Genomic DNA, 22,169 nt, shown 5'->3' with positions numbered 1-22,169 from the left:
AGAAAGGAAAAACTATTTTTCTCATTTTGATGAGACTGCAACTTTTACATAAAATATAAAATAAAAATGCTCACCCAAACAAGAGTTTATCTATAACTTATCAAAGTTTTTGGAAGAAATTCCAAGCCCTAAATTCATTCATTCCTAAATTATTCAAAATGTTACTACTGATTATTTTTCATTTAATATTTCACAAAATAATTTAGCTAGAAAAGTATGAGTTGGTATTATTATCTCCCTTGAAATTTATTCAATGTTTCTTAATTAAGATAAACAAATATCTTCACATCTCTAATTAGCTAAGGCAGCCATACTCTAAAGGTATATAATTTTCCCATCCATTTAAAGTCAGTCCACATGTCCAAGTCATTTTGCCTAACATTTGCATAAATAATAAACTTTTCATAATGTGCCCATCCACATCATCACTTTTTAACATTAGAGGAAATATCCTTTTATACTTTAATATCTGAAAATATGAAAGTACTATATATATTTGGAAAATTAGCTTTAATCCTCCAAATCCCACGTCAGAAGAGTTCCCTAAGAAAACGCGCAGAAAATAGCGAAGTACTAACTTAAAGACATGTATCTGAGATTAAATCCAAATAAAGACAACTTGTAAAATCATTATTTTGTTGACAGACTTGTAGCTAGAAAATTTGAAACGTCATCAAGAAATACTATACGACAAATTATGGCTCCCTCACTATAATTTCTAGTTGTACAAAACTTTTTGGGAATGTTTATTAAAAAATCTGATAATTGGGAATTTCTAAAAATAACCCACAATATAATTCCCCTCTTAACCGGATCAGGCTGCCGACCTCTACAGAATACAAATGGATAGAGTTGCAAAAGGTCTCCCTTTTCTGGAGACCACATGTCTTTCAAAAAGGGCCTATGTGTCCCAAACAGCCCCCAATCCTATCACCGAAGTTCATGGATTTTACTCCCAGGAAGCTCTTGCTCGGAACATGTTTACTTATATTATGGACGGACTTTTTACAAACTCTCAGCAAACTACAGCTGGATATTCAAGTAGCTAGAGACCTGCAGGTTGCAAGCATAAGAAAGGGGAGCTGACAGAAAAGAAAAGAAAGAATACGACTATAAAATGCAGACAGGGTGATGGGTGAATATATTACTTACTGGCAAGTTATTTTCAAAAAAATGAACATATAAAACCTCAGTTAAAAAAAAAATTTCATCCTTTCTAGGTATTCAGCATAAGGAATTCCTCCAAGGGAGTTTTTAAAGACACTTAAACATTTACTTAAGATGTAGCCTTTGGAAACAAGGTGAAAATAGTTTATTTTTATTGTTTTCTTTTAAAGTAGTGAGTATCCCAAAAATGAGGGGGAAACATGACAGCGCCAACTTCATAGCACATTTTCTTCTATAACAAACATAATTTGGGCAAAGGTTTAAATGTCTGATTTTCATGGTGAGAAGGTGTTAACCTTTGTCATTTTAAAATGTTATTTTCCTCCAACTTGAAATGAATTTACTCACAAAATTAGTCTCTCAGCCCAGATGGAACAATACATAAACAAACACTTAAGAACAAAAGAAGCACATTGTCAGTGACACCAGAAAATAATACTGAATAAGGAATGCTACTGAGAAGCCCGTTTCCTGGTTCTTTTCAATTTAAGAGACAATCGAAAACATTTCAGCACTGAAACTAAAAAAACCAAGAAATCAGCATGTTCCTAGTACAGAACCCCTTTATAAAACTAAAGACAGTTCTCACACTGCCCTCGTACCTAACAGAGCGGCAAAGATGGGGAAGCGGTTCGGGTTCAGGTCCAGCTGCTTGGCAACCTCGTGCATCAGGTACTGGCTTGTGGTGAGACTTTTCCCATTCCGGCTCAGCTTGAGGGCGTGGGCGCTGAAGTAATAAGGGATGTTGCACAGCGCGTAATCGGAGTCGTACGCGACCAAGCCGTGGAAGCCGTTTTCTCTGCAGAAACCGATCACTTCTTGATGATGGTCCTCGATGCTCTGCGCGACCTGGGTGAGAAAGGGGCGCTTTGTCAGAGGCCGGGCCCCGCTGCAGCACTTGCTCAATACGCAGGCGCTATCTGCACAGACTCTGCAAATTTCAGATATGGAAGATGCGCAACAGGGCCAAACGGTCAGAAAGGCCACGGCAAAGTGTGCAGCACATTGCTCAAATGAGAAATTTCAGTGGGAAAAAACCTCCTGGTCAGTAATCTCCATCCCGACTGTAAATTCATTTTCAGTTTCTTCTCAAGTTCAAAGATCACCCTACTTCAAAACATGCAATGCCAGCTGACCCCTGTGGCAGTATTTTGAAGGAAAAGAGGGAGACGTGGGGGAAAAAGAGAGAGAAAAGGAAAATAAAGAAGTGTGAAGGAAGGAGAAAGAATGCAGACACGCTCAGTGAAACCAAAATAACTTCCTTTTTTTATTTATTTTATTTTATTTATTATTTTATTATTTAATTATTTTATTCGTGGGGAGGTAATTAGGCTTATTTTTAGAGGAGGTACTGGGGATTGAACCCAGGACCTCACGAATGTTTAGCATGCCCTCTACCACTGAGCTATACCCTCCCCCACAAAATAATTTCTTCAAAGTAGATCCAATAGGTAAAATAATCAGAAGGATTTTTTTTTAATAAAATAAAAGCCAAGTATCACTCATCACCTACCTGTGCACTAATTACTACACACCTGAAGCAATCGGCATACGGGATAATAATCAGAATGAACATGTTTACCTCCAAATAATTGTCACATGCTTATTCTGTGCAAAGGACCAGGCCTGGTGGGGTAGTGCCAGGTTCAGGACAGCCGTGAAGACTAGCGCTAAATTTACTGCCTTTTCCGTGATGAAAACTACAAGCCGAACTTCTTTGCTGGTACTGGCTCTCCCCCTGTGAAAGGCCGGCTCCACCTCCCTCAGGTGTCGGGACATACTAAGGAGGGCAGAGAAGCAGCGCCCACAGAATGGTAAAAGGCCCCCGGGATCTCTCTATTCCTAAAAACATACCAAAAGGCACTGAAACACATCTTCCTAAAATATACAAAGTCAAAGACAATCGCGTCCTTTCCCGCTGTTTCCCAAACGCATTCATCCAACTAAAGTCTGGCAGGGTTTTTGTTTGTTTGTTTCTACAATGGATAAAAGTATTTTAGAAAACAGAATGTTAAACTTAATCAGGTGATTCGGCTATGGAAGGTTAACTCTCTATAGAGCCCTAAAGGTAAAACACATGTGCCCTTAAATATAAATTCCTAAAACTACACTGCCCAATGTATGGCTATACTGAATTAAAATTAAAAATAAAAATACTTTAAAAATGAAGTTCAAGTGTTCAATGGTCACCTGCTAGACATCACTGTAGAGTTACACTCATTTCTCACTGACTATCACCAAATTTTATTGGAAAGTTAGTTATAATGAAATCTCACTTGGAGGCAAAGCAACTCTTTTAAAGATGCATATTCAAAGGAAAAATAATTTTCTGCCTTCTCTTGATAAATATTTTGACAAAAGTATTTTACTTTATAAGAAAATAAAACAATATTCAATTAGTCAATATTCTGTCTTAGTATAGGAGGATTGTTTTACCTCTTAATCTAAAAAGCAGTGTACTTTCACTAAGATAGAAAAGTATAGTTTAAAAAAAAAAAAAAAACCTCTAAAATTAGGCCAGCTTCATCTAGAAGTGATAACTTTCAAGTCCAAGTTCTCTATCGCAAATCACTTTATTACACAGAACTTTACAGCAGTGTCTTAAGGCATTTAAAAATCACCAGCAATTCCTGTTTCCCAGGCATCTTTAATAGTAAGTCTGCACAATCTCCTAAGAGGCCCTGAAGTGACAAGAGATCGTGAGTCAGCACCCTCCTCGCTCCACACCCCTTGGAGGAGTTCTAGAAAAGGCAGCCTGGCTGCTTGCTCCAGAGCCAGGTATCCTGCAGAGATAGGGCAGAATTAAACGTCTAAGTCGAGTACTGTATACTCAATAGTTGTATTCTGCAGGAGAGTTTATTAACCTATTCTTCTGGGAAACTGAGGCTGAGAGCCGTTGAGAACCAGCTCCAGGACGAGAGCAGTTAAGAGATGACGTGGCTCATCCTCCCTGGGCACCTGTTCTCCGCCATCACTGGGCTGCGTGCCTCCTGGCGTGTTGCCTCATCTCCCTCACAACAGCCCTGGGTGGGGAAAGAAGGCGCCAGCCCTGAGCAGGTCACCCCGAAGGGTGCTCAAGCAGGGGAAGAGCAGGTACCCCGGGCCAGAGGTGAGTGTGATGTGTCTGCAGCCCCATCGCAGGGACCCACGGGAAAGCAGCAGGTGATGGAGTCAGAGCAGGCAGGGACAGGTCTAATTTGGCAGGTTTTCAAGGAAGGCTGTTGGCACTGGGAAACAATAGATAATGTATTTCCAGAGCTGTAAAGCACTCATAGTCGTTGACCCTGGAATAACCTTACTCCAGGAAATACCTAAGAAACCAACATACCCGATGAAAAACGCTGGGAGTATAAAAAGGGTAAGAGTAGGCTTCTACAGGAAAAAAAGGGTTAACATTAAGGAGCTGGGTAAATACAGCAACTACACAACATTGTGGCGAAACCTGCGAAAAGCTGAGGACAAAATACTAAACAAAACCATTTCAGAACATAACAACCAGTATACACAAACGTGTAAAAGTACGCCTGTGGGGACAACAACTGGAAAGGAAAAAGCAAAAACCAACATAGTTTTGTGCAGGGTGGTGCAATCAGTTTTAAAAAAAAAAAATACTTTTTAAAAGGAAAAATAGTCTAATGAAAAGCTGAAACAGCACTGGTATAAGCCATACCCCTCTGTGCCACTGCGCTGAGGGGCAGGTAGCCCTCCTTTCACACCTGTCAGACGAGGCATGCAACTTGCTCATCTACGTATCAAGGGTCTAGCTCGGTGCCTGGCACACAGTAAGCACTGTCTCTAAAATAAAAAAAACTCTGGGGGTCCCAGTTCGGAGGTCTACTAACAGTCTTAAAACTACTTACAGAGATGAATAAGATAAATTCTATCCAGTAGAAGCCAGCATCCAGTAGACTTACAGAGTGGTTTCATCTGTCTCTGGAGAGTGGGATGGTGGGCTTTCCACAATCACCTCCGTCCACTGCCCCTTCCCCAAACACAATTCCTGGTTCATTCAGAACACTTGGTTTCAGACTGGCATTAAAAAGCAAAGTGAGTGAACCATTAATAATTCACTACAATGCTACTTTGCAAATGATTAACAATACTTTAATCCTCCCCCAAAGCACACCTAACATTAAACAGTTGTCTGTTAGAATTAATCTCCTAAGACAAAGGAACCATGGCCTTAGGTAAGCGGAGACTTCAAATCTAAAGTAAGGTGGAGCAATCTGTGCCCTTTGTCCTGCTCATCTTTGCTATCTCAGGTACCGGCGTGATAGTGATGGGGAGGAGAGCTGTCTAGGTTCCAGTTCTGGCTTAATGCCCAGTCTGCCCAGCTAGGAATGTAAAATTAACGAATCTTTCAGATTCCTTCAACTTCTAAAATGCTAGTATTGTTCCCCACCAGTTAAAATCCATTATGCCTTTCTCTGAGGAAAGGCTACATGGCACTGAAAACCACAAGGGAACAGAGCTGCAATGCCTCCCAACAGGTGAAGAGCAGCAGGGTGGGGCAGCAGTTATGCAATGAGGGAAATGAAACACCTAAATGAGAGTCTGGGGGACCGATACAGCATGACTCTCTGCATCTGTACAAGCGCACCTGACTGTACATCTCATCAGAGAATCAACTTTAATAAACACAACTTAAAAAAAATAGCCAGCATATCAGTGGTGTCGGGACAGAATACAAACTGACAGATGTATGGAATTATATTATAAAATGTATAAAATAACCCCCCTGAGGGGTTGGGAGGACAGCCCTAGGTAACCTTGGAAAACAATGCTTTGAGGGGAAGCAGTGACCCAACAATGAGCTCCTGGTAACCAGCGTGTGGCAGGGGTGCGGGTGAACAACTCTGCAATCACCCTCGTGTGTACGGCTGGGGTAGATGGATGGTAGATGACCTGGGTGTCTCCCGGTCACAGAACGGAGTCACAAATGCGCAAAGGGAGGAAGCTAGCATGACCCTGTGGTGCTGGGTTAGCCATGCAGATGTCCGTAAGAACCGGTGTGTAGGTGACAACACAGACCTACAGGCACAGAAGTCATCAGAGGTGAGTGTGTACACGTGGGTTGGTCTACACACACATCTCCTAGCTATCAGCAGAGGGCCTAGAAGCAGCAACACCCCAGGAGAAAGGATACCTGCACCCCGATCTGGTTTCTAAATACCATTCTCCACTAAAAGGGACGAGAGCCTTTGAAAAAAATGGGTGAAGCTGGGGCGGGGAAATCCAAGATGAGTCCGGAGCATCTATGATGCCACAAACAAAGGATGGGGTTTGTCAGAGGCACACAAGGACCCACCTGAAAGATGGTGGAAAGATGTTCCACCAATGCTGGGAGAATTTGTGCAACAAAATAAATAACGTGGTACTGGCTTATAACCAAAGTACACAATGAATATGTGAGTCCAGACTGACAAAAACAAATAATGAAATAAAGGAGGAAGAAGAGACAAATATTCCTCAGAGAAGAATTAAAGAAGGTAATGTGGAGTTTAACCCCTACCCCTCCCCCTGAATGTAGGCTGCACTGGATGACCGCCTCCTAAGAACCGAACCAGCAAAGGGGACCACAGTCACGCCCAGTAGACACCACTGCGGCACAGAAGGGCACCGCATCTCTGGAGCATTCTCCCCAAATCACAAGAAAACATCAGACAGCCCAAATTGGAGGCCAGCCTACAAAATGCCTGATCAGTTCTCCAAAAGTATAGGTCACCAGAGGCAGGCAGAGGCTGAGGACCTGTCCCAGACCTAAGGTGACTAAGGAGACGAGACGCCGAAAGGCGACAGGGCATCCGAAAAAGATACGGGTGGAAAATGGATGAAACCTGAATGAAACACATAATGCAGTTAAGGGTACAGTAGCAATGCTAATTCTTAGTTTTCATAATTGCACTTGCTCAAAGGATGCTGACATGCGTGGAAGCTGAGAGAAGGATAGTCGGGAACTCTCTGTACCATCTTTACAACTCTTCTACAAACCTCAATTATTCCAAAGTAAGGAGTTTATTTTAAAAAGGAAATAGTCAATAGTGTACAACACACTAGCTGAAACAGTGTTTTAAGCATTTCCATCAGGTGAATAAAGCATTAAAAGGCCTGAAAGGCAAAGCGTCCGAGAGCTTACCACGTGAAAATACAAGTCTTCCCCAGACAGTGCAACTGCGGGACGGAGGAAAGCCGACCACAGATGGTATATATAACCTATGAATGAATGAATGGAGTCCAGCAACCAGCAATACTTGTAAGAGGCCCAGACTCGCGTCAAAGAGCCTAATGAAGAATTGGGTGCAGAGAACCGGATAGAGCAAAAAGAAGACTCGATGTAAGGTTTGGGTGGGCATAGGAAAAGGCCTAGGTTGCATTAAAATAGGACCAGAGAGGTAGCCATTTAATTAAAAATAAAAATGAAGTTCCAGAGGTGAAGCTTCCGAGAAGCAGGGCCTAACAGGGCATCAGCAGTTCTTTCTCCTTTGAATGTGTCTTTCTTCTGGTCTGAAAGCCTTTCGCTCCTGTCTCCCATCTCGTCTATTCCACCCTATCACCTGTGTTCTGTTTCTCTAATTCCCTGGCCTTCCAGCTCCTGGCTCAGACTGGGCACAGTATGATGAAAATGGTTATGTCTAGCTCTTAATTCTAATTTTAGAAGCGAGTAAAAACTATGAAGTACAATGTTGGGAAGATGATTTCTATTTGAACTCCCCAACAGTACAAAAGCAAGCTAAAAAAGCAAGCCCTGAGACCTACCTAACTTACAGATGGTAACAGAAGGGGTTAGGGCCTCCTCTGAACAAGAGCAAACCAGACTTGGAATTATCACCGCCTCCTTACAGAAAACCCCCGTAACCAAAGACCACCCGCCACCTTGACTGATTTTTGCCTTGGCTGCCATCACCACTGCATTAGAATGCAACTTCAGATCAAGGGAGTGAATTCAAGCGCTCCTGTGTACACAGCACAGGGCATTCAACGCTGACACCTGCTACATGCTTTGGTGGCTACAACCAGGCTGGGAATCACAGAACACCTCGCCTCACCTCTCCAACCCAATCAGTGCGGAAGGTCTTTAGTAGCTGACAAAATGCTCCATTTTTGGTCCAAATGAAGTATTTTGTACTTAGCTGGGATCATTTTAATGCTCCTATCTACTTGCCACAGAATCCTAGGGAAATCTTTTTCTCAACAGTTTTAAGTTTCATCATTAAAAAGGCAGATACATCAAAAGTCAGTATTTTTTACAAGGAATGATGACTAAAAAATTCCCAAGCTTACTTTGCATATAAATTATTCATTAATGTTCAAAGCAGCTATGGGGAAAGTCCCATAAGAATGAAAACGTAACACCGTTACTTACTCCTCGCCTCCAGGGAAGAAGCCCCTGCACAGCGAGGTTTTGTGTCTCCGGCGGGTGAACTCCTCTGCCTACTGTGATGGTTTCTGCACTTCCATTTCATCATCTGCAAAAATAATAGTGCTCTCCTACCTCACAGGATAGCTGTAGTAATTAACTGAGTTACTACATGCGAACAGCTCCGAATCTATTCATAAATAAAAAGCACTCGATAAACGTCAGCTACTATTCATTCTTAAGCCATGTGAGAAAGGGTCTGCTTCTTCATACTCTTCATGCAGGACGTAAGACACTGAGTTGTCAGAAACAGATTTTCTGATACAAAGGAAAAAAATAGGTGTGTTTTTCCTCAGAATAATTTTACAGAAGCTTGGGGCATAACGTGACATGCTCCAACCAGCTACCATATTTAAAAGGCATAAGTTAACCTGAACATAAGAGGACATGAGTTGACCTAAATTCTTTTGTTTAAAAAAAAAAAAAATCAGGCTCTGACCTTTATCCAGATGAATTCGAGTCAGTAGGTATTAAGTGGGTAGAACTTACTCAGAAGAGTTACTCCCTACTCAAGTAGAGCTAAAGAGTGAATACATGAAAGTCAATGCCGATTTGGTGTAGGATTTGTATTGCTGTTGTTTACTTTAAAAGGGAGATTTCAATGTTATGACACACATTAGCAATGTCTCTAAATGTAAATCTCTCCTCCTCGGGAAATCTGAAATCATCGTTGAATAAGCTTCTTACCTTATATAGCTCTTGGTTATCACTGGTTCTTACAGAATAAAGAATTAGTTGCAGTGATCTTATTAAAAAGCAAGGATAATTTCTTTTAAAATAAAGGAGTGCACATAAAGAGATTCTCAACTTCATTGATCATAGGGAAATGTAAATCAAAACCACAATGAAATACCATTTCACATATTAGGATGGATACTACATAAAAAAACAAAACAGAAATAAGCAAGTGTTGGTGAGGATGTGGAGAAACTGAAACCCTCACACATTGCTGATGGGAATGTAAAATGGGGCAGATGCTGTGAAAAACGGTTTAACAGTTCCTCAAAATACTAAACACAGAATCACCATATGACCCAGCAATTCCATTTCTGGAAATAGATCCTAAAGAATTGAAAGCAGGTACTCAAACAGATATTTGCATCCCCATCTTCATAGCAATATCGTTCACAATAGCCAAAAGGTAAAAGCAACCCAAGGGTCCACTGACTGATGAACAGATCAGCAAAATGTGGTCTATCCAACACGATAGAATATTATTCAGCCTTGAAACGGAAGGAAATTCTGACACATGCTACAACATGGATGAACCTCGAGGACACCATGCTCAGTGAAATAAGCCAGTTACAAAAAGAAATTATGTTTGATTCCATTCATAAAAAGTGCCTTGAGCAGTCAGACTGACAGAGACAATCAAGCAGAATGCTGGCTGCCAGAGGTCGGCAGAGGGGAATGGAGAGTTAGCATTCAGTGAGGACTGTTTCAGTTTGGGAAGAGAACTTTCCGGAGATAAATGGTAGTGATGGTTGCACAACGGCGTGAACGTGCAGTCAGCCCTCCACATCAGCAGATGCGAAACCACAGGTTTTACAGGGGGCCGACGACATCCACTGTACCACGCCATTTTACGTAAGAGATTTTACATCCTTAGATTCTGCTATCTAAAGGAGCTCCTAGAACCAGTCCCCTGCATATACCCAAGGAAAGACTGTACTTAATTTCACTAAACTGTACACTTAACAATGGTTAAAACAGTACAATTTTTGCTATGTACAGTTTGCCACAATTTTAAAAAATAAAAATATGTAACAATGAAAAGAGGTGGCACCCCATCTCCCTGTCTTTTTGGAAATCCTAGGCACTTGGCGCCAAGACATAACTTTCTACTTGTCCAAAAAACAGAAGTTTTACTTTTCCTTTGGATAATGACATTAGCATATTGTCGGGGATTGTATCTGCCAGCCTACATAAAAAGGTGGGATTTCTTTCTTTGCAATCTCTTTAGCAGGTTGCCTACGATGCAATTGTAATCTGGCTCAATGCTTATTCAATAATAAAACTGATTTCTTTCTCTGCTAAAGAAATAAAAAATAAGAGTGGATATCATAAAAGAAATGCAAATTAAACTTATTAATTTTTAAAATAAAAAAATAAAATGATCGGAGAGTAGAAACACCAACATTATTTGTATTCACTGTCCATTTAGCCTACTATATTAATTTCCTAGTGATTCAGCTAACTCCTAGCAATACTATTTTTGTTAAAAATCTAATTCCAAAATACATCAAAACTGTAAATTTCAGAATTTATAAAAAGTAATCTTAGACTAATGCAATTTATTTCGAAGTGGTGATACTTGCAAACTCTTTATTAAAATCTTTTATGGCCCACATAGGTTCGGGAGACTGAAAAACCATGGTACCTGTGCTCATCTAAGCAGTCAAGTGAGGCCCTCCCAGTCTGGACTGGCTGGCTCTCGTGCTCATGAAGACAGACAACACACTCCAGACCTATGAAAACGCAATCCCCCAACAACACTCCTTCCAGCACTGTCCTGCACTAATCAGCCAAATACCAACAGGGTAACTTCAGTTTTTCCAAAGAAATACATTTATTCCAGAGACGAGTGGGAAATGCCAAGTAAGCAGGGCACAAAAGGAGCACGCTTCTAGATCACAGACCCTTAGTTACTATGGATTTATCATCACCTTTGCAGGTAGGTCAGTGTGCCAAGTTCAACTCTATACTGGCCCTAAGAAGCCTAGAAACAAGGTTTGATAGAACGAGGAATAACAGGGGAGGAAAGATGGCTAAATTCAGCTGATTTCCCTAAGCAGTCACCCCTTTTATGTCGTCAACACGGCTCCTAAATTTAGAAGCATGAAGGGCTCACTCAGAGACAAAGCCTCTGTACCAGGTGGCCAAGCTGAGACTACTTATCTGTGGAAATGACTAGACTCTGGGTTTGAATAAACTTTCTGCCATCTTTCTGCCATCACACTGCCATGCACAGGAGACTGAGTAACTGGTGAGTCTGAAATCGATTTATTTGTCCATTTATCAAATATATTTTGAATTTCTACTACATGCCAAGTGATGTTCTAAGAGGTGGACACCACAGGACTTACTTTCTAGAGAAAACATAAACATAAGTAAAAAATAAAATAAATGATGCCAGCTATATAGACACATTTAGAGAATTTTTGAATATTTCCTTCTGAACTCTGATTCATTCACGTCTAATTGTTCAATTTATAAAATTTTGTCCATAAACCCCCTGGGAAATAAATCTAATTTTTCCAATTCTAAAGTATCTCTTCTTCAGGATGGGGAGGGGTGGGGAAAATTGGTGAAGAAGGTCAAAAGATGCAAAGTTCCAGTTACAGGTGACCCTTGAACAATGTAGGGGGAGGGCAGGGGAACCAACCCTCCAGGCAGTTGAAAAATCTGTATATAACTTTACAGTCAGCCCTCCATATCCATGGTTCCGTATCCACAGACTCAACCAACCACAGACTGCAGTACTGCAGTATTTACTATTGAAAAAAAATCCATGTATAAGTGGACCCGCATAGTTCAAACCCATGTTGTTCAAGAGTCAACTGTATAAAATAAGTCAGTCATGGGGATGTAATGTACATCACGAAGGGTGTAATAAACAACACTGTACTGAATATTTGAAAGCTGCTACGAGAGATCTTAAAAATTCTCATCACAAGAAAAAAAATTCTAACTATGTATGGTGATGGATGTTAACTGGACTTAATGTGATCATTTCTCAATATGTACATATATTGAATCATTACACTGTACACCCAAAACTAATATAATGTTGTGTGTCCATTATATCTCATTTAAAAAAAAAATCAAGTAACTCCTCTTCATTTTACATAGTACTTACTTCAATGGTCAATTTCTTACTAAGGCTGGAATGTGCAGTATGTATTAATCAGTTTCTTTCCATTGTATAAATTCCCATTGTTTAAAACAAAACAAAGAGCAATATGGGTCCAGAAGTATACAGAGATAAGGTGTAACGTATGTATTTTAATTTAGAAAACTAAGGTGTATTTTTCTTTTATTACTTCTCTTCCTGGTATACTTAGAAATCTCTATTTCAAACACTTACATGGCTTTGCTAAGGCCCAAAACTTAGAATTCTTTGATGTGTTCACACCAGGACTTCCTAGGCTTGGCACCACTGATACTTGCGAATGGGTCATTCTTTAATGTGCATTGTAGAATGTTCAACAGCGTCCCTTGCCTCCACCTCTAGATGGCTGTGGTCAGATGCCCTCAGTGTGACAATTAAAAATGTCTCTAGACATTGCCAAAACCACCAGCCCCCAGCCCCTATTGAGAACCACTCACTGCTCTTCACCGACAGTCCTATGGCATCAAAGAAGGCTCCAAACATTGGGGGCAAGGAAAATGACGTAAGCAAACCCCTGTCCCCACTAGACTAAACTCTTTAAAGGATCCCATTCTTCCCTGTTATATTCATTCCTCCACAGCTGGCCAATAACAGACACTCGATGTTTGCTAAAGGGGTAATGACTCATCACTGGGAACCAGTCAGAAAAGAGTGCAAGAAATTTAAGGTAAGAAAATAAATCTTTACTTAATGGCCATTGATCAAGGTGTTGAAAGAAAATTATGAAATTTGTCTGCCTATATAAATAGAACAAAGCAAATATCTGATTGAAAAGTTGAGATCCTATACTGAACATACAGGAGATACAAGAGGAGTAAAATTAGTCCCTGGCCTTAAGTAGCTTAGTTTAGCGGAGAAGATACATATGCAGGTAGCTTAACTAAAGCTTTTGTGATGGGCTTTGAGGTTGGGGTAAAATCCTGACAAGCAGAAGTGGGGTACCTCAATAAGAGGGAGCAGCATCAGCAAAGCTGGGTAGCTGGGAAACGGACATTTCTTGGGGAAGCAGCGAACAGTCTGGTTGAGAGCATTTAAAAAATAGAGAAGAACTGTGAAACTGATGGAAGGTACAACGGGTTCAGACTGCAGGAGGGTCTAAAAGCCCGAATGAGGAGTCTGGATGAGCGGTTTGGTTCAAGTCCCTCACCTAATGACCCTGCAGGCTGCTCTGGCAATGTGTGCAAGGTGAGCTCCGCTGGTGACACCAGGCGTGGGGGCCCAGTCCTCCCCAGAGGCAATTCCGACAACCGTCCACTGTAAGGCAGTTTAATGGAATGGTATTTACCTTCAACATGTCTTGCATTCGACTTTTTCTTCTATTTTATTCTGTGTCAATTGTTCTAAATGCTGATGAACACCCAGGAATTTGGTTTCAAAAGCCACCGATGGGTTTGCAAGGCACTTGGTAGGCCTTTTTGGTCAACCTGGCGAGCTCACGTGTTGGGGATATTAGAAATGAGGAAGAGAGGTGGAGGTGAGAGACCGCTGGGCTCAAACTGATGAGACATTTTGCAGGGACTGGCAGGATGGGATAATAAAAAGGCCAAGGATGACTCAGGTGGTAATGAGTGTATCTCTGAAGTGGGTAACCACTAGGCTCAAACCAATTAGGGCTAAAAGTGAAATCAGAGCTGGCTGGGCGAACAGAGGATGGTGGAAAGTAAGAAGAGAATGAAGGGTGTATCCGTAGGGGTCAGGATGCAGAGGGGCTACACAGTCTGAAATCTTAAAAGGTGGTGTCAATCTCCCTGCTGATTATAGGGAACAAAGTCTAGGGTAGCTAAAGTGAAATTACAAGTCACTAGAGGTGAGTAATCTGAGGCCAGATTAGAGACGAGAATAGTCAGTTTGGGTGCTGAATGGGATATGGTAAAAATAATCTCTCAGTACGTAAAACCAGCTGCTCAAGTCTTTGAGAAGAGTAAAACTGTGTGCTGGGAATTGTCAGATGTTGAAAGAACATATGCGTGGTATTAACCTCAAAAGAGGTAATATTGGGGATTACGAGAAGAAAGAGTATGTGACGGAAAAGGTCCGGGGAACTGTGGCGTTTATGAAAAATTGCATTTCAGTAACCCCAGAAAATGGAAGCGCTTTGATAATCGAAAAGGGTTCAACAAGGAAGATGGGAAGAGAAAGAGTGGGCATTTATACGTCTAACTATAAACCTGAAAAAGAGTGGACGGGGAGTAAGATTTAGAAATGGGTTACAATTGTTGATAAATATCAGCACTGAAATCACAAATCAGTGGCTCAAGAGCTGAATCTAGGCTGAAGCCCGTTTTGCTTGGCTTAGAGGTGTTTTTTAAATGGGATAATTTCAAATAAAAATCTGGGTCTCTGGCATTCTTCAAAGATCTGAAGATTTGGCAATGTTGGCTCTATAGTATTTTTAGGCTTTAGAATGTGTATACTCTTGGATCTACCAAGTTTATATGTGTGTATATCATTTGGAGGGGGTGGGAAATTATGGAACACTATGCAGTCATTAAAAAGAATTAGTACTATAAGTTCTATAAGAACAATAAGACATGAAAGGATTTTTTTTACATACTTATAAAAATAAGCAAATTGCAGAATGATGTGTTGTGTGATCACATTAATGTTAAAAACTAGAACCATTATAATATATTGTATAAAAAATATATACAGGCAGCTGCTGTGGAAAATAGTATGGCGATTCCTCAAGAAATTACACACAGAGTTACCAAGTGATCCAGCAATTCCACTCCTGGGCATGTATACACCCCAAAGAACTGAAAGCTGGGACACCAACAGATTTTTGTACACCCATGTTCACAGCAGCATTATGCATTATCCACAACAGCCAAAAGGGGAAAGCAACCCAAGTATCCATAAACCAAATGTGGTCCAGCCATACACTAGAGTATCATTCAGCCTTAAAAAGGAAGGAAATTATTACACAATGTTACAATATGGGTGAACTTTGAAGACATTAGGCTAAGTGAAATAAGCCAGCCGCAAAACTGGTACACTTACAGGAAAATACATGTTTTTAAATAGTATTTTAAATGTATGGCTGGCTTGAGTTATAAGGTGGTCAGTTTTGAATTCTGAGTATTTCTTTATCAATTTGAGGGCTTTATGAATCAAAGCATATTGCTAGGTTTCGGTGCCTCCTGGCTAAAAACCGTGGAGCTCCCATTCTACCTGGAAACAGTGGTAGAGGCATTTTGCTATCAGATCTGACCTGAGAGTGAACTGTGGCAGGCACACCCCCATGGCATTCTTACACAATGAAACTGAACTTTGATTTCAGCACAGCACTTCCCTCTTGAAGAGGTTACTGGTGACTTGTCTCCGGATATCGCTCAATCAGCAATCCCGTTTCTTCCCATATAAATTGAGTGACAAAAACACTGAGGGCTAAGTGAGACAGCACCGTGAGAGACGACCTGGCAAGGGACCCATACCCGACAAATTAGTCCCCCATCAAGGACACAAAGAAAGAGATCATCATCCCAAAATCTCGGGATGTCTATCTCACATTCTTCCAGGGAGTTAAAACATGAGCTCTGCTTTATGTAAGATCCGAGTAAATTCACCAGAGCACTGATTCAGGATAAGACTGGAAGGACTTCCATCATAAATCTGTACACCAACGCCACAAGTCTCGTGTCAAGAACACTGAGGAAAGCTCCAGGGATTTAATGCCACCAAGATTTTTAAATAAACAGCAGGCCTTCACCAAGTTTCAAAGGTTATGATGACTCAAGGCACACAAGAGGAAATGCTCCTAGTAACAAAGCAGAAGCCAAGTTCAGACCAGGCAGTTTAATGGCCTGAACAAAATTAGCTGATACATGGGCCAACTTCTAATGGTTAGAGAAATGCAATTATTACTCTAGCAAAGACATACTCTTCTAAGTCAAAGATTTCTCTAAACAAAGCTGACAGGAAATTAAGCCTTTCAGCCAGTTTACAGAACCCTAGAGAAAGCCAATACAATGGCGTATTTTTCTGAGAGATGCCTCATGTGCCCAACATTATATACAGTGAGGCTTTCGTGTCAATTCCTTCCCCAATTTTTATTTAACCTTTAAAAAATATTAATTATCATACAGTAAAATTAACTTTTATTTACTTTTGATGTAGTTCTGTGATTTTAAAACATGCTACCACATCAAGTTACAGACAGTTCCATCACCCCCAAAAGCTCCCTCCTGCTGTCCCTTCATATTCACACCCTCTGGCAACCACTCATCTGGTCCCCATCACTATATTCTTATCTTCAAAAGAATGTCATATAAATAGAATCGTACCTTTTGAGCCTGACTTTCACTCAACATAAAGCTGTAAAGACTCAAGCAAGTTGTTTTATGCATCAGTAGCGTCTCCCTTTTTATGGCTTAGTGGTACGGAGGTACCACAGCGTACCTATTACCCAGTGAAGGATATTTTGGTTGTTTCCAGTTTGGGCTATTATGCATAAAACTGCTATGAACATTCATGTATGGTTTTTGTGTGAACAGCAGCTTCATTAGGAAAATACCAAGGAGTACAACTGGTGGATCACATGGTAAAGGGATCTTTATAGGAAACCAAGGAGCTGTCTTCCACAGTGGCGTGCCATCTTGCATTCCCACCAGCCATGTGGGACAATCCCAGTTGCTCAGCATTCTTGCCAGGACTTGGTTTTGCCAGTACTGTTTATTTGAGCCACTCTAAGAAGTGTGTAGTGATATGCCATCCTGGTTTTACTTCCCATAACCATTTTAATGGGCATCTTTTAAAAACAGTTCATACTGCTTCACTCCCTTAAAGAATGCTGACCATAAATTTTTCTGGCTTTAAATCATCCTTAAAGAATAAACCATACACACCCTCAGGGGTTACTGAAGTACAAAGGGTTGTTTTCCTTTTTCTAAAGAAGCCCCAGAATTATGTGTGCTTTTTATAGCTTTTTCTATCTTCTCCCTTGTGAAGTGTCACTTCTTGCTATTAATGGTGCTCCTGTCTCTGGCAGACTTTCCTCTGCACCCTTTTCTCAAGCTGAGTTTAGAAACAGATAACTAAGCTTATCAGAACTACATCTGAAAAGGAAAGGGCAGTCTACAAGGGAGAGAACTTGATTCTTCAATGAGGAAACAGCTTTTTTTTATTTTTTGGGTCACTGTATCAAAACTTCCTGACCTCTCATTTGACTGCTGAGAAACTTTCAGTAGCTAAATTTCTTAGGTGTTTTCCAAAAAGGTGAGGCTGCCAGGTATTTGTCCACCAGGGAACTGAGTCATCACTGTATTAATCTGTACAATTAACACTATATTGTGATTCTACGTCAGGAGTTAAAGCAAACTGATTATAGACAAAATTATCTTGTGTCTAGAAACCTAAGTGAAAGAAATGATCTTAAATCTAGTTTCCAAACACTTACTCAGACATTGGTTTAAGATTCTGAGCACCCAAGTAGGTAAATGAGACATTCACAGGGGCGCAAAGATAAATATTAAGAAATTTTACAACCAAAAAAGAATTCAGCAGCAGTTCTTTCAAAAAGATACAGTGACCGTGTATGCACACTGACTCTAATCCTCAGTAAGGTTTATTTGAAAGCTACTTGACCAGAAAGCTCATTCTGTCTTTTCCATCATCTCTGAACAAGATAAAACTGTTAACACTCCTGAAGGCATCTTCTGGAGGTGGAGCACATCTGGCAGCTGGCACTGCCTTACTTCTCTGAGAGCCCAGGCTCCAGGGCAGAAAATGCCAGCAGCAGTCCCTAGCTCTCACCCGAACTTCTCCGGGGACGCAGGCCAGGTCTTTGCCATACTCACAGACCAATCGCCGCTCTTCCAGCAGCCTCGACCCGCAGACTTAGAAACCCTGTCACCAATTGCAACAGGATCGGGGTGGGACTTCCGCTATCACTTTCGGCTTAACCACCACCATCTCAGCACAGGCAGGCAGAGCAGTCAGGAAGTTTGAATTTCACAAACTTTGGGATCAAGCACAGTTGCAAGCAGAAATAAAGGAATGACAAACATGCTGGAAGGCAGAGTGGCGAAAGCCAGAAAACCCAAACAGCCCCCTCCTAAAAATGTTAAAAGAACAGTGAAAAAGGAAGCACTCAAAACTTAAGTCAAGGGTCACGGATTTGCATGTTATCTCCGCCTCGGCTACAGGGTGGTGGAACACGCCTTGGCCAAAGGGACAGCACAGTGCCGGGCAGTCAAAGCTCTGATTACCTGAGTGCACAGCCCAAAGCGGCCAAGTCCTCACTGTGCAGAAAGAAAGAAATCCCGGAAACTCTGGTTCACATTCTCTTTGCCCTGACTCTGAACTCTTTTCACATCAGATACACAGAACCACTTTTTCACACAGACTCAGAAGTCACAGAACTGACAAACTTCCATCACGTCAAATTCTGAGTCTTTGAAATCTAAGACACAAAAAAGTCAGACAATTTCTCTAAACCTATCATCTTACAGAGAACCTGGACCCAGTCCTGCGTTCTCAAGAGGCCAACTCCGCCGGCCTTGCCCGGGCTCACTGCCCCCAGGTGAGTCGGGGTGACAGCAGTAGGCAGACCTTACTGGCTGGGGACCCCCTCCTGTTGCTATCTGGCCCACTTGCTCCCACAAAAAAAAAAAAAAAAAAACCCAAAAAAAAAAAAAAACCAGAACAAAAACCTGTTGCTGTTCAAGCCCTACTGAATTCGAAAACGAGTGTCTCATAAAAGTTCAGGTTAGTAATCTGCCAGCTTCAAGCAGGCATCTCAGGGAGGATGGCACTGCACCCTCCAAGCCTGCAGCTATCCAGCTGGTCCTGAGCTTCTAGCACGGACTGGGGCAGCCGAGGTCTCCAGACCCCGGGAAACTCGTAGATGCCGGCCGGGCTTCAGGCCGCGCGTCCATCTTGCAGCAGGTCACACAGACCCGGAGCAGAGAGGCGCCTGGGCCCCCGGGCCCACATCCCTACCCGGACCCCGGCCAACTCCAACTCCAGATCCCGGCCTGCCCAGACCCCAGACCCGGACCCAGGCCCAGACCCCAGACCCCTGGCCCGCTCCCTCCCTGGCCCCGCAGACTCCAGATCGTAGCCCACCCTCAGCCTGAATTCGAGCAACCCCGGCCCACGCCCACGCAGACCCCCGCCCCGCCCCGGGCCCAACCCCGCCCCCGGCCCCCCGGCCCACGCCGACCGCGGCCAGCCCGCCCGCCCGGCGGGCCGCACCTTGACGTGGAAGCGGATGAGCGCCAGGCGGATGCAGTGCGCCATGCAGACTGGTGGCAGGAACCAGACCTTGGGCGGCGGGGTGCCCTTGTTCTGGACATGGCTGACGATCTGCTGCGCCGTCTGGCGCTCGTTGCCCTGCCGCTTGACCCACTCGTGCAGCCGCGCTTTCTCGAGCGCGCCGTTGAAGAAGACGAAGAGCTCGATGTTGCCGCCGAAGCAGGCCTTGGCTAGCGCGGCCAGGTACCCGAGCATGTGGTTCCACTGGCCGCCGCTCACCCAGTCGGTGTAGAAGCCGCCGTAGAGGCGGTGCAGGCAGTTGTCGGCGTCCACCAGCAGGCGCAGCGGCGTGTGCGGGGGCCGCTGCCGCCCGCCGCCCACCAGGCTGCCCCGGGCCAGCTTCTGCAGCTCCACCGGCACCACGGCGCTCGGGCAGTGCTTCTCGATGTAGTCCTGGAAGCCCTGCACGCCCATGGCGGCGGCGGCGGTGGCGGGCGCGGGGCGGCGGGGCGGCGGGGCCGGGGGCGGCGGGGCCGTGGCGCGGGCCGGGGCCGGGGCGGCGGGCTCTAGGGGGGGCCGGGCCGGGCCGCGGGCGCGCTCATGGCCGCTGCGGCCGCCATGTGCTGCCGCCTCCCAGGGCCATGGCGGGGAGGGACCTGCGCCGTGCGCCGCTCCAGGCCCAGGCCAGGCTAAGGCGGCCTCGCGCGGGCGGGCGGCGGCGGGGCGGGGCGGCGCCAGCTGACGTACGCGGGCCGGCGGAAGGGGCGGAAGAGGCGGTGCCGCGGGCTGAGGGGCCGGTACGCGGAGGCCCGGGACCCCCGACCCGGAGCCACAGTCCCAGGCCGAGGAAGGCAAGCCGGCGAGGGGCCCCGAGCCCCAGGCCAGGGGATGGGGAGCCCGGGCCCAGGCGGCGCCTCTGGGGCTGCGCGAGCTCCCAGGGGATCTCGTGGCAGCAGCCTCATCCCATCCCCTTCCCGGTCCCCCGGAGCTGGTCATCGGATGAGGGCCCATCCCGGTTCCCGGATCTGGTCACCCCGAGGCGGTCTTATCCCCGGAAGCCAGCGAGGCGGTCCTGTCTTAATCCCCGCCTGGGAGCCGGTCGCCCTGCGGAGGCCCCGTCCTGTCGCTGGTCACCCTAAGGAAGCCCCATCTTCGTTCCTGGGACTGGTCATTCCAAGGAGGCCTCGTGCCCCGGAGCCGGTCATTTCAGAATGCCTCATCACACTTCGGGGTCTCAAAGGAGGCTCATCTGGTCCCTTCAGAGCTGGTCACCCGAGGAAGCCTAATCCCTGGGGTCCGGTCACCCCAAAGACGTTCCGTCCCGGGGAGCCAGTCGCGCCAAGATGGAGTCAGTGCCCGGGCTGGGGTGGCTGCATGGGGAAGGTGGGCAGGCTGGTCAGGACCTGGAAGTCGGGGTGCATCTGGGGGGGGGGGGGGAGGAGCGGGCAGACGCCACTGTCCCAAATGGAGAAAGGAGTCAGTCGCTGCGCTGTGTCCCCAGGTCTAGTTACCAAGTTTGAGAAGTGATCGCCTGCTCTCTCAACCTTAATCGCGTGGGTATCTTAATTAACTTAGGAAATAACTCTCCAGACTTTCACAAGGCGTGGTGTCCTGATTCTGAGGAAGGTGGAAAGGTGACAAATTGACCCCGCTACCCCTGTGCTTATAGTTCTGGGAGAAATAGGGCGGCGGTGTGAGCGGAGACCCTCACTGGCGCTCCCTTTTAGGGAGCAGGGTTCCCTACAGATAGTTCTAATTCTGAGCCCAAAGTGGTGTCAACTGCCTGACGGAGCCTGAGGCTCCCCTTTATCATTTTCACACCAATAACAAGCTTCACGGCCCAGACACTGAAATGGCGGACATTTTATAATGTAGTTTACAAGTAGCCTTAGGGTCAGATAATCACTGAAGAGACTTTAAAAACAATAGGTCTGTTAGCATGTGAAATGCCTCCTTTCTATTTAGTTCCAAATGTGAAATGGCCATCTTCCCTAACGCTTTTCTGCTGGGGTGCATCCAGCAGAAATTGATTTAAAGGAAATTGATTTAAATCCTTGGTGCGTCTTCTGGAAGGAGGTCCTTTTATGACTTCTGTCCTGGAGCTCTTCAGTGACTGCGTTTTTAAATGAAGTTAATATTGTTAGGTATGTTACGCTTCAATAAAAATTTTTTAAAGAGATTAATGTCTTGCAGAATGAAGCATTTATAAACTCAGAACTTTGAGGCGTTTGGGAGTGGTGTCTTTACTTACCTCCACCCCTCCTGTCTGGTTTTTGTTTTTGTTTTTGTTTTTGTTTTTTTCTGGAGAAACCTCTGTAGAAGAGCAGGCCCAGATAGCAGGTGCAAAGCAAGTGGAGCCTGTACCCATGTAGGCTCCAAGAAGCCCGCATACTTTCTGTCCCTGAAAAGGCAAGTTGCATTTTCTCGTTTCTGATAACTTCACCTCAAGTATAGGCCAGTATGATACATACATAAGTAAAATACTCTTAGTATTTTGAT

General features: G+C 44.0%; 1 protein-coding gene across 3 annotated transcripts in view; it reads right to left on the bottom strand.

Annotated features, from left to right (window-relative positions):
- The window catches only part of FAM120A (family with sequence similarity 120 member A), a 97,622-nt gene extending 77,316 nt beyond the window's left edge, over positions 1–20,306 (bottom strand). The window contains exons 1-2 of one of the 3 annotated variants that reach the window (XM_074363016.1): positions 19,671–20,306; positions 1,770–2,016 (exon numbers count right to left, since the gene is read on the bottom strand). In XM_074363016.1, the coding sequence (XP_074219117.1) occupies positions 1,770–2,016; positions 19,671–20,144 (721 nt within the window). In that variant the 5' untranslated portion in view covers positions 20,145–20,306. The remainder of the gene's footprint in view (positions 1–1,769; positions 2,017–19,670) is intronic. The other 2 variants (XM_074363014.1, XM_074363015.1) reach the window with 2 other exon arrangements.
- Positions 20,307–22,169: the final 1,863 nt, after the last annotated feature.

This window comes from Camelus bactrianus, chromosome 4, assembly GCF_048773025.1.
Source record: "Camelus bactrianus isolate YW-2024 breed Bactrian camel chromosome 4, ASM4877302v1, whole genome shotgun sequence".
Classification (NCBI taxonomy): domain Eukaryota; kingdom Metazoa; phylum Chordata; class Mammalia; order Artiodactyla; family Camelidae; genus Camelus; species Camelus bactrianus.
This window is presented reverse-complemented; position numbering and strand designations above follow the sequence as displayed.